We start from the raw sequence: 13,028 nt of genomic DNA on the forward strand, positions 1-13,028 counted from the left end.
ATATGTTAAATAAAATGAGACAACAAAGCCAAAGCAGTGTGAGGACACCAGAATAAAATAGTAATCAAAGGGGCCTTAGATAAAAGATAGTTGAGAACCACTGGGTCAGCGCGTTGGACTCTTGATAGTAAGGTCGTAATTTTGATTCTCAGACCAGGTGGTGCACTGAGTTTTCAGCAAAACATTTCATTTTACATTGATCCAGTCCACTCAGCTGAAAAGAGTGTACTAGCAACTGCTAGAGTTTTTACTCTGTGATGGACTGGCATTCTGTCCAAAGTTGTGATATTCGTCTCTCAGTTGTTAATATACCATAGATATGGGAATTAGAAACCATGTCAGAAGTAGGACTAAGAAATCCACACAAATCTGAGCTAGGCTTCGTACCAAGCATAACAGAGAAATGAAATCAAAAGTCATCTCAATGAGTTACTGCTAAATATCCACATAACATCAGACGATGACCTTGAAATCGTCGGTTTCTTATCCCGGTCAGTGGCATGAGTTGTCATTTTTCTGAAAAAGAAATAGAGATAACATGAAAGATCGAAAGACTGCAAGAAGCGCATGGCCGTCTAACCCTCCTACAATCTGGGATCATTTTCAGTCTCACAGGATCCTCCTCATGTGGACTGTATGCCGTCTGTTTTGGAGGTACTGACGATTGGTTTGTGTGTTGAAACTATTTCAACGTCGAAAAAGAAGCTATGAAATAAAGATAAGACACAAGTTTAGAGATATGTTGAGTGAAGACACACGAGAAATCAAGGCATTGCACGATGTATGTGAACCACGGAGCGGTGTCTGATCCAAATACTTCCTGATGTCTCGGGTTGCTACAAAGTTGGACACGAGTGCTTTTTGAGTTGGTATAGGATCAGGCATGTGTTGAATGTTAAGATGTAGATGTGGTCAAAAGATCTGTTCTGATGTTTCAATGCTGAGAGATGATTTAGACATATAAAAAATAAGCAGTTGTGATCAAACAATTCCTCTCCTTGTCGAGTGATCTTGGAGCTTACTGGACCGGTTTGTGGTGATGGCAAACTCTTAGAAAAGATATGTTTTCGTTCTGCCTCAGGTCACTCGTTGGGATGCTACTGTTACCGACATCTCGGCGGTAGTGACACTCACATCGACTGTCATGGCGAAGGTCGTGTATGGCAGGTAGTGCAAGTCTGTGCCCTTGCCAGGTGTACAACTCTGAACTAACTATAATGAAAACTGGTGTCAGCAGTTAATCGACAAAGGTTTTCATTAAAGCAATCCGGGTGAAGATAATTGAGGCTGTTGGTGGTTTGGCCTCCTTTTCCTCGTGACTGTAGTCAAGAATTAGTTTAGCAACCATTTGTGGAAATGGTTCGTATGTCAGTGTACGCTTTACCTTGTGTCTATACATCAACACACGCATGCGCAAACACACAATACAATCGGTGGTTTGGCCCTGAACAACCAACAACTCCAACTTGTGTCTTCTCCCACCAACCAACCAACCAAGCAGCCATGCGACCAGCCACACCCAACTGCAACGATCGCCGGCTACCCACACCAGTCAGCGTTAACAGCCATTCATTCATGAGAAACCAAAGGACCCAGATGGCTAGCTGGTCACATCCATCCATCAGAAATGATCAGAGCTCGATAGAAGGACAGCTTTTAGCGGCCACCAAACCAGACCAACTGAAATCGAAGGGAAAACCGTCTGCTCGTCCACACTCTTTCTTCCCTCCTCCCCTTCTTGCTACCACACTTCATTCTCTCCTCTTACTACGTTCTCCTTTTCCTCTTCCGCTATCATTCCCCACTTCGCCGCTTCTCTCACTCCCACTCCAACATTATCACCTACTCTCACTGTTACTCTCACTGTTACTCCCACTCCAACACTATCACCTACTCTCACTGTTACTCCCACTCCCACTCCCACATTCGGTCTTTTCCTCTGTCAAAGGTCGATATGTCGTCTGTTGCCGACAGAACCGACGCATTGGGTGAGAGATGAGAGGCGCCGCCGGATAATCCTCACCTCCTCACTCTATATAAAGATAAATGTAGATATATATATTTATACTTGGCGTAGGTACAGACGTAAACATTATTAGTAAGAGATCGGACTGGCAAATAACATTCGTCTGGTACGTCTGCTGCTGTGTTCACTGGAAAAGGTCCTGTCAAGCCTTTCAATAAAAGTCCGGCTGGTCCCAGGGAAGAAGGAAAAGAGAAGAGAAAAACAGGAGCAAAAAACCCCAGAAAATCAACAACACTTTCGCCGTGAATTGGGAATTTCTATTATGCAGTCTCACTAGCCAGGTGTATATATTTATACACACATACACGCGCGTATACATACACACACACACACACACAGTATATATATATATGTGTGTGTGTGTGTGTGTGTTTTGCGGTTAGTCATTCAGCTTGACGAACAGAATTGTTTCCATTGACAGAAATCAACGGAATTTAATCAAACCAAATCAAAGCAAATCATCGTAATCTGACGAAAATTCAATCAAAAATCCTACGAAAGCCACCCGAAGTGACGACCGACAATTACTATAGTCTTCCATTAAGAAGATTATAAAGAGAGAGAGAGAGAGAGAGAAAGAAAGAAAGAGAGAGAGAGAAAGAAAGAGAGGAGGACGAGAGAGAGAGAAAGGGGAGGACGAGAGAGACAGAGGCAGAGAGAGGGGAGAGAAGCGCGCGCGCGTGTGTGTGTGTGTATGAAGTTTGCGTCAAAAGGGAAAGAGAAAATAATGGGGAGTCGCGATGGAAACATTTCTGCCCAATTCTTCGCAACCGGTCTCGACATTTCTGCCTTGGCAGACTATCTTTGGCAGGCAATAGAGTATTTCCAGGAGTATCCATCTCTGCCTATTCTCTGTGTATTCGGAGCCACATACCTCGCCTACTACCTGCTCTATGTCGGAAAGGTGAGTCACTACTATTATTATTATTATTATTATTATCATAATTTGTGATTTTCCTCCTCATCCATCGTCCTTATGGTAAGATGAAGAAATCTTTATTATTATTGGAAAATCTAGTGGAACGATGCCCTAAATAAGTACCTTGCGGCATCTTAATTGCATATCTTTACCTTCTGAGTTCGAATCCAGCCGGGGCTTCGGAAAACATAAAGCACCTGTCAGTTGATATTGTCAATTATTTGTTCCCAGTTTTCCCAAAATCCGAGGCTGTAAGAAAACATCCCACAACTCGTCTCCTTTACGGAAATTACAGATTATCATCCTTATTCGTTTTATTCTGTTTCAGTCATCGTTTTTCTAATTTGTCCTTGTGGTGTCTCCATCATTCGCCGCCGCCCTTGTGCCGGGAGTTCCTCTCTCATCCTCATCACCATTCAGCTCGGTTGACAGACGACTCATTTGTACGACGGATTTAGTTTACGGCCCAAACGTTGTGGGTTCAAATACTGACGGGATCAGCTTTAACTTTTACCCTTTCGAGTTGATTTAAATAAAATATCCATCAAGTATTGAAGTTGATATAATTACCTTTGCTCTCTCCTTTATACTAACATTAGGAATCATTATGATGAGGTTAACGGAAGGTGGTTGTTTTGTTAAGATCATCCCTAATCCAGCAGATAAACCTTATGATTATAAAGACGTTTCAACCGTGACTGTCCAACCAGTCTTGGTATATCAGTAACTACATTATCTTATATCTATTTTCTCCTTTCATTCAAAAGTGAGTGTATTATTTGAAGGAAATTCAACACCAATTTTAGACAGATTGAGCGACCACCTAGAAGTTTCCCTTGTGTGCAGGAGGTTGCCAGAAGTGGTCGCGAACCGGACAAAATGCTCTCATGGAAAACTATTGTTACTTCTTCCTTCAAATTTTACTTGTATCAACAGAATCTTTCATTAAAAAAAAAAAAAATCCAGTTGAGGAAGTACCGGTCATGTTCTGGTGTGATAAAATCATTTATACCCTTATGCATGCTTACGTGTATAAATGATTTTGTGTGTGAATATATATATATATATATATATATGTGTGTGTGTGTGTTTGCATATATGTGTATATGAATGTGTGTAGTTATATGTAACGGAATACATATGTATGTATATGTGTTGTGTGTATGTATTTCTGTGTGTGTGTTTTGTGTATGTGTTGTGTGTATGTATATAAATGTATGTGTTGTGTGTATGCATGTGGTGTGTGAAAAGTATGTGTGTCTGTGATTGTGGTATATGTTTGGCAATAGTTTTAATGCCAAATTGTGTGTTCATACAAAATGAAGTATTTGGCAATGGTCATTTCTTCTCTAAACTAAGCGGGTGTACCGACTATTATGAAGGCAGGCTATTGAAAGATTCAGCAGAATAGTTAATAAAATACCTTGTGGTATTAAGTTGCACCCCTTAACATTCTGAATTTACATTCTGCTGAAGTTAACTTTGTCTTTCATCTTTCTAATGTTTATAAAATAAGGAACCAATCAAAGAACTGAGTTAATTAATTAATTTCTCTCTCCAAACTTGAGGCATCGTACCTACATTAGAAATATTTATTCTAAGGGTGGTGGATTAGTGGAATTGTTTGAGATACAGGCATAGCTGTGTGGTTAAAACGTTTGCTTCCCAACCACTTGGTTTTAGGTTCAGTCCCAATGTGTGACTCTTTGGGCAACTCTCTTCTCCTCAACTCCTTCTCTGCTCAACCAAAACCTTGTCAGTGAATATGGTAGATAGAAATTGAAAGAAGTCTGTTGTGTGTATGTATATGTCCATACACATGTATAATTTCATTTTGGTCATCACATTTCAGTCGCACTAGGGCTCCACCTTACAGGGTTTAGCCAAACAAAGCAATCTCAGTATTTATTTTAGAAACACTGACATCTATTCTATCAGTCTTTTTTGTCAATAGGCTAAGTTACAGGGGTGTAAACAAAGCAACACTGTTTGTCAAGTGGTGGTAGTGGTGGGGAGACAAACACAAATATACAGAGGATTCCACACAGTTTCTGTCTACCAAATTCCCTCACAAGGCATTGGTTAACTTGGGGCTATCCAAGAAGACACTTGCCCCAGGTGCTGCACAGGGAGACTGAACCCAAAACCATGTGGTTGAGAAGCAATCTTCTTTACCACACGACCATGCCTGAACCTTATATATGTACATGTATGTGTGTTTGTGTGTATATATATCTGTATCTCCTTGTCTTCATATCACACAGCAGTTGTAAATGAATGTCACCATTATATGAACAATGTCATCCATTTCCGATGTTTTAAGAAAATGTCTGGTCAAGAGGAAATATTATTATGCTTGGAAATAATCTGTGGCAACAAGAAGGGCATCTGAGCAGAGAAAATTAGCCTCACTTCATTGTGTCCAGCCGATAGAGGTATAGAAAAATGGATGTTAAAATGACGATGACAATGATGATGATGTTAGAGTGTTGGGGAGAATAAATACCTTGCAATATTTGTTCCAGTTCACACCTTGCCAAAGTCAAGTTTGCCTTTCATCTCTCTAGGATTGATAAAAAAAGGATTAGTCAAGTTGTTGGATCGATGGCATCAACCAACCTCCTCCCTTGACAATTGCTGGACTTATGTCTCTACGTTAGAAACTTATTATTATTATTATTATTATTATTAAGGTGGTGAGCTGGCAGACTCGTTAGTACACTGGATGAAATGCTTAGCAGTATTTTGCCTGTTGCTACACTGTGAGTTCAAATTCTGCCAAGATTGACTTTGCCTTTCATCCTTTCAGGGTCGATAAATTAAATACCAGTCAAGTACTAGGGTTGATGTAATCAACTTTCTCCACCCCTGAAATTACTTGCCTTGTGCCAAAATTTAAAGCCATTATTACTCCATTTTGTATTCTCTGATTATTTGGTTATGGGGTCTTAATTGTTTGATGACACTCATGTAAGCTTTCGATAGGCCTCTCCTCTTGACATCAATTAACAGGTCACGGGAGGGCACAAAACTCGTTGATACTCCTATACACTACAATTATTCCCTATGGCATTTCTTTCTTGCTCCCAGTTTGCTTGAAATTCAATTAATGAAATTCAACAGCTTCATGAAATGTCTCCTGTCCCTTTGGGATTGAAGTAGTTGGACATTTACTTGGTACTGAAGTGGCAACATAAGGTCTGTGGAGTAGGGAGTCTCTGAACATATAATGGGGAGGTTTTATGCTATCCCACTGTTGCGGGTTAGTTTCTCTTTCTGCCGTGATCTGACCTCAGCCTGTTTGCATATGTCTTCTGTTTACTAGTTAGATGTCAGCACTGGGCAGTCATTCAGTGGGAGCCCCAACCAAGTCCCATTGCTAGGAGAGTGATACCTCTATCTCTCCAGGCAAACTCTGCAATGATATTCAGTCATGCTGGACCAACAGAAGGAAAGATAGAAAATTAAGACTGATCCAAACCCAGTGTCCAAGGTGAGGATGTCAGACTCACACCCAAAAGAATAAAGAAGTAAACAATGATAATAATAGTTTTTAACTTAGGGCACAAGGCCAGCAATATTGTGGGGTGTGGGCTGTTGATATATTGATCCCAGTACTTGATGGATACTTTATTTTATTGACCTTGGAGAAGTGAATGGCAAATTAACCTCAAAGGGTTTTGAACTGAGAACATAGACAGTCAAATCAGATGCCATTAGACATTTTTTCTGATGTTCAAACAATACTCTTTTTATTTCTTACATAGTTACAAGGCCATAAATTCTTGGGATGAGTAAAATCCTTTAAATATTAGCTTAGTATATTATTAGTACTTCAATATTTTACTGATTCCTTGGATGGAGAAATGGTATGAGTGGAAGATGGAGCCTTGCCTCATTGTTTGTCTGACTACCTGCACATGTCATAGCAATGTTTAATTAGAGCTGATCTGAGATTAAACAACCACCAGCTGGTCCTTCTCCACTTCATCCATCTCACCTATGTGAAAAATCTTCCCGATAATGAGTCATAAAGAGAACTACTGTATGATCACTTGACTTGCTAGAAATAGCTCTTAAATCCTGCAAAATTATCTTCTACTATAAATGAAGTCACTTTTTGTAATATAGTTCGAGATATTCAAGCTATGGGTAAAAAAACTCACTTTGCAACCATGTGGTTCTGATTTCAGTCCCATTGTGTGCACCTTGAGCAAGTGTTTCTTACTATGGCCTTGGACTGACCAATACCTTGTGAGTGAATCTGGTAGCTGGAAACTATGGAAGTCTGTGTGTGTGTTTGCATTTTTCACCTCCATCACTTGATAACCAGTGTTTTATTTACTTCCCTGTAACTTTGTGGGTTGGCAAAAGAGATAATAGGATAAGAATTAGTCTTTAAGAAATTTGTTCTTGGTTTGATTTGTTTAAAGCAAATCGATTATCACCTGGCCTCTGTCCAATGACTGAAACAAAGAAGAAAAGAAAGGAACAAAGCTTCACCATACCTGAGTAAAAAAAATGGATATCTGGAATGTCTCTAATCATAGAATTACTTATCAAGGACTGACATGGGGATAAACAAATACAAAATACCTCGAGTAAAAAAAGAAATGATACCATTTCTCATCCTGTCAACTGTTACTGGTTCTCTTCCCTTCTCCTGAGACAATTGTAAACAACTACCTCATCCACTTCTAGTCTCTCTCGGTCACCATCCTTAGAGATCCTACACAGTGATCCTCTCTGAAATCAGAGACTTGTTCTCCCTTGTCACATACTAATACTCTTATGCACTTGTGAATTTCTGTGAATGTTTTTACCTTTAGTATTTATCCGCTTAGCAACTCCCACATTTTACCCCCTAACACCTACCACTTCTATCACTTGAGAGCAGAAGAGATACATACCACACCATACTGGCTTTCTCAGTTACCTTTACCCCATCCCAGTTACCTTCTTCCCCTGTCTACTGTCTCCATAAATCACCTCCTTTTTGCACTTTCTCTTCCCTCCCTGTGCTGCTCTCCATCATCAACTTCGCACTTTCCTGCTATCTCCCTCATTGATCTCAAACATCTACTGCCCCTAAGCCTCTCCCTATATTTCCATTCATCATTTGTTACAGTCACCTTATCCTGCCCACTTGCCCAGACTAAGCCTCGACATCACTTCACCTATTCTCACCCCTTCTCCAATATCCCTTGAGGACATGTCTTAACACGTCTCTGCCATCATTTCTCTCACTGTAACTCCCTTTATCTTACTTTCAAACTCACTTTCCTTTGTATCTACTCCATAGAAAGACACCTTTATCTGTCCCCTCTATACCTTAAATCCCTCAACTGGCACAAGGCATGCCTCCTGAATACTATGCCTCCTTCCCAGTTGAGGGCTTCTTATCATGCAAGGTGCTGGTGCCACATTAAAATCACTGGTGATGGAGCCACGTATAAAGCACCCAGTATACTCTGTAAAGTGATTGGCATTAGGAAGGGCATCCAGCTGTCGAAACTATGCCAAAATAGACAGCTGGAGCCTGGTGCAACGTTCCTAGCTCTTGTCAAACCATCCAACCCATGCCAGTATGGAAAACAGATGTTCCATGATGATGATGTTATCTTCATCATCATTTTGTATCTGATTTCAATGCTAGCATGAGCTGGATAGTTTGATAGAATCTTATGGGTCAAAGGTTTAGCCTGGTTTCTATGGCTGGATTTCCTCCCTAACACCAGCTACTTTATAGAATTTACTAGACATATGTTTTTGTAGCACCATGAGAAATTGTCTTGCCTTTGACAAGACGAAAGAACCTTCTCAAACCCTGAAACGTTTCTGCGTTATCTCTTTAGAGGATGGACTAGGGACACTTTTTGAACCACCAACATTAGTGAGGATGTTTTGTAATGCATAGCGCAAATGGAAGAGCCAGAAAGAGTGTTGAGGGACGCTACAGTATGATTGGAGGAATAGATTGATTGTTGTAAGGGAGTGGTGGTGTAGAGAGTAGCAGTGGACAAAGTGGAGGAAGTACTGCTAGGGTATATTTTCAAAGTAACATACCAAAGAAGGGGAACAGAAGAGAGTGTAGAAAGAGAAGATTCAGGGAGAGTGAGTGAAGGTTGAGCCAGTGTCTTCTACGATATAACCTTGGGCCAACCAAGCTTCATGAGTGGATTTGGTGGAGAGAAACTTAAAGAAACCTGTTGTGTGTGTGTGTGTGTGTGTGCATGCATATCATCATCATCGTCGTTTAACATCCGCTTTCCATGCTGGCATGGGTTGGATGGTTTGGCTGAGGACTGGCAAGCTGGGAGGATGCACTAAACTCCAATCCGATTTTGCAAGGTTTCTACAACTGGATGCCCTTCCTAATGCCAGCCATTCCAAGAGTGTAGTGGGTGCTTTTTATGTGCTACCAGCATGGGAGCCAGTCAGGTAGCACTGGCATCGATCATGCTTGAATGGTGTTTTTACATGCCACCAGCACAGGTGCCAGTCAGGCAGCACTGGCATTGGCCACACTTGAATGGTGCATTTTACATGCCTCTGGTACGGGTGCTAGTCAGGTGGTACTAGCATCAGTTATGACTACAATTGCACTTGGTTCAACAAGTCTTCACAAGCATGGCATATTACCTGACGATTGAAGGGTACATTTAAAAGGGCCAGTTATGCGACACTGGCTTCAGCCATAGCTACAATCTTACCTGGCTCGTTGGGTCTTTTCAAGCACTGCATAATTCTCCGAAGGTCTTGGTCACTTGTCACTGTCTCTTTAAGGCCCAACATTCGAAGGTCATGCTTCACCACCTCATCTCATGTCTTCTAAGGTCTACCTCTTCCACAGGTTCCCTCCACTGTTAGAATGTGGCACTTCTTTAAACAGCTGGCTTCATCCATACACAACACATAACCATACTAGCGCTGTTCTCTTGCGCACCACATCTGATGCTTCTTACGACCAACTTTTCTCTCAGAGCGCTTACACTCTGTCGTGTATGCACACTGACATTACACATCCAGTGGATCATGCTAGCTTCATTTCTTTCAAGCCTACACATGTCCTCAGCAATCACAGCCCATGTTTCACTGCTGTGTAGCATGGCTGTTTGCACACATGTATCATACAGTCTACCTTTCACTCTGAGCTAGAGGCCCTTTACTACCAGCAGAGGCAGGAATTCTCTGAACTTTGCCTTGGCTATTCTTATTCTTGCTGCTACTCTCTCAGATATGTGTGTGTGTGTGTGTGTGTGTGTGTGTGTGTGTTTGTGCTTATCCCCCACAATTGCTTGACAATAGGGTTGGGTGTTGGTGTAGTTATGTTCCTGTAATTCAGTGATTTGGCAAAAGAGTTTGATAGAATAAGTATCAGGCTCTAACAATAGTAATGCTCCAGCATGGCTGCAGTTTAATGAGTGAAACAAGTGTAAAAGATAAATAAAAAAAGAATAAAAAAAATCTATTCCCTCAGCCATTAAGAGAAGAAGCTGTAGAGCTTGTTCTCTATTATTATCACAGTGTGATGTGGGTGTGTGCAAGATAGTGGCATCCACCAAAATGCATGTCAACATAAAGGCTAAATAAATAGCATCCATTGCTAAATCTAGGGGTCACACTCTCCAATGTGTATGCATGTACAGACAGATGAGGCAGAAAAAGATAAAGTTGTTGTTTTAAACAGCATGCCTTATTTACTAAGGAGAGGAAGCAGATGAAAAAAGTAGAAGGAGTTTCTATATATATATATATATATGGACTTGAATAGTAATTCTTGTATTATTATATGCATGATCCAAAAATTACAAGTTAAATATTCTGAAATACAGAAGTAAAAATAAACGCAAAAAACAGATTTATAATTCTCTCCTACTGCATTATTGTCAGACACCAAGGGATATGCTCAACTGGTTACGGTCAATCAACTGACAAACAAATATGTGGCATTGAGCAAACTGATATTCAGCAGAATATTTGCTGTAGCTCATCTTTTACACCAAGAAAAAGCCTGTACATGATAACACTTCCAATCAGTTAAGATCAGAAGCCATGAGAGCCAATGCCTGGTATTGCATCAGGGCATTTATTATTCTTATTATTGTTATTGAGTGAGAGAGCAGTGCATGCCATCAAAGTGACACTGGGGTAAAACATACGAAGCCCAGTATACTCATCAGGACTACTCGTCTGATAAGGGTACACTAGGCACATGCGTCACAACCATATGTGTGCAACATGGTGATCTCATATCAAGATAAACAGTGCCTGACCTTGTACGTGGGGCCCAGTTAGAATTTTCTTCTGGTCGAGTAACCCATCCTGCTCAAAAGGTCCCTGTTTAAGGATTGTTTAAGGATGTTGAATGAACCTCCCATGTTTCCAAAGGTGAATTACCCAAACCCCAAAGAATTCCTCTCAACACGTGGCTATGATGCTCCCCCACTGCTTCTGCTCATGATCAGAGATGCACATATCGTCAGCCACAAAGGGACATGGTCAACTGGTTAAGGTCAAACAACTGACAAGCAAATCTGTGGTATTGAGCAGAATATTTGCTGTAGGCCATCTTTTATACCAAGACAAAACAATGTACATGATAACACTTCCTGTCAGTTAAGATTGAAGCATGAGAGCCACTGTCTGGTACTGCATCGGGGCATTTATTATTATTGTTGTTGTTGTTGTCGTCATCGTCATCATTTCTATTGTCATTGTTGCAATTATCTGTGTAATTCATATTACTATAATTAACCTTGGTATTATATTAAGCCTTGTTATTGTCCTTTTTATTCTTAATATAATTAATATTATTAATGTTGATGTTATGATTTTCACTTTTTCAATCATTCCTACAGATATTATCATAATCAGTACTATTTGTTGCACAGTTTCTATGATAGACATTTTTCATACCAGATAGAGTCAGAATGGTTATTCTTACGTCACTTATTAGGTTATTACCAGTATTTATACCATGGTTATTACTCAGCTCATGCACTTTTGTTTGACCCAATTCTATATTCTTGCTACTAGTAAAGTTATTTCTTATACTATTTCCTGGCTAAGTTTCCCATCATTCTGTTTAAAAATACTGTACGTTTAGTTGTGTGACTACATACGATAATTTCAACATGTGTCTGTGCAAGACTTGGAGAAATATTTATCCAATGTGTTAAAAAAGGCCTGAACAATTTTGGATGATATCTGGATTCCAAATACAGGGTTATACCACAAAATACCCCTGGTACCAGACTTACCTTTAGAATGTTTACTGTTGTTATTACATCATTTACATTTATATATTGTGGAATTTCCATTATTTTTAACATTTTTTCCTCTTCCGTATTGGTTTGCTTAAATTTTCTGCACAATGCAATTGCGTTATATCTTTATTTACATTAATGTTTCCTTTAATCTTATAAATTTCACTATTTATATCATTGCTCAAGGAGGATTTCTTTCCTGTATTCATACAGTTCCTATTACTTTGTTCTTACCTTCCCTACTCATTGTGTCCCTCTTATCTGTGTATTTCACATTTCTATGCTTATTTATTTCCTGTTTTTTTCCATTGTTCCTATCCATTCTTACTATCCTATGTAACATTCTTTTTCTTCTTATATGGTTCCATATTCATACTCTCACAATATGCTCTCACTCATTCATCAACATATATCTAATTATTTCACTCTATCCAGCTCTAGCTAGTGTGATATTATAGAGTATTCTGTAAGTGAATTAAAAATGCTTTCATTCATTGAGAGTCATGATATCTTATGAAACACACTGCTAACTATTGCACCTATGTTTGAACATGGATGATGTGAGTATCTGTTAAAATATCTCAAGTTTCCATTGGGTTTGTGATATGATGCATATAAACCAGTATTCAAGTCCATTCATATATCAAGGGAATTAGCTAATAAGTAATCATTTTCTATCATTATGGATAGTTTAAATGTTTTAAAGAACTTAAATAGTCTTTTTTCCCTATTTCTTTCTGGTCCTTCTCTACCACACCTATCTAAAGTGAAGAGAACATTACCTCTATAAAGACCTTCCACTAACTTAGAAAAC

General features: G+C 39.6%; 1 protein-coding gene across 3 annotated transcripts in view; it reads left to right on the plus strand.

Annotated features, from left to right (window-relative positions):
* Positions 1-1,917: 1,917 nt before the first annotated feature.
* Positions 1,918-13,028, plus strand: part of LOC115223469 (phospholipase ABHD3) — a 94,688-nt gene continuing 83,577 nt past the window's right edge. For 2 of the 3 annotated variants that reach the window (XR_005003567.1, XM_029794060.2), the window contains exon 1: positions 1,918-2,930. Coding sequence is in view for 2 of the 3 variants with exons in the window: in XM_029794060.2 (XP_029649920.1) it covers positions 2,721-2,930 (210 nt within the window). In the remaining variant the exon portion in view is untranslated. The remainder of the gene's footprint in view (positions 2,931-13,028) is intronic. The other variant, XM_036512547.1, reaches the window with a different exon arrangement.

Source organism: Octopus sinensis, linkage group LG23 (genome assembly GCF_006345805.1).
Source record: "Octopus sinensis linkage group LG23, ASM634580v1, whole genome shotgun sequence".
NCBI lineage: Eukaryota > Metazoa > Mollusca > Cephalopoda > Octopoda > Octopodidae > Octopus > Octopus sinensis.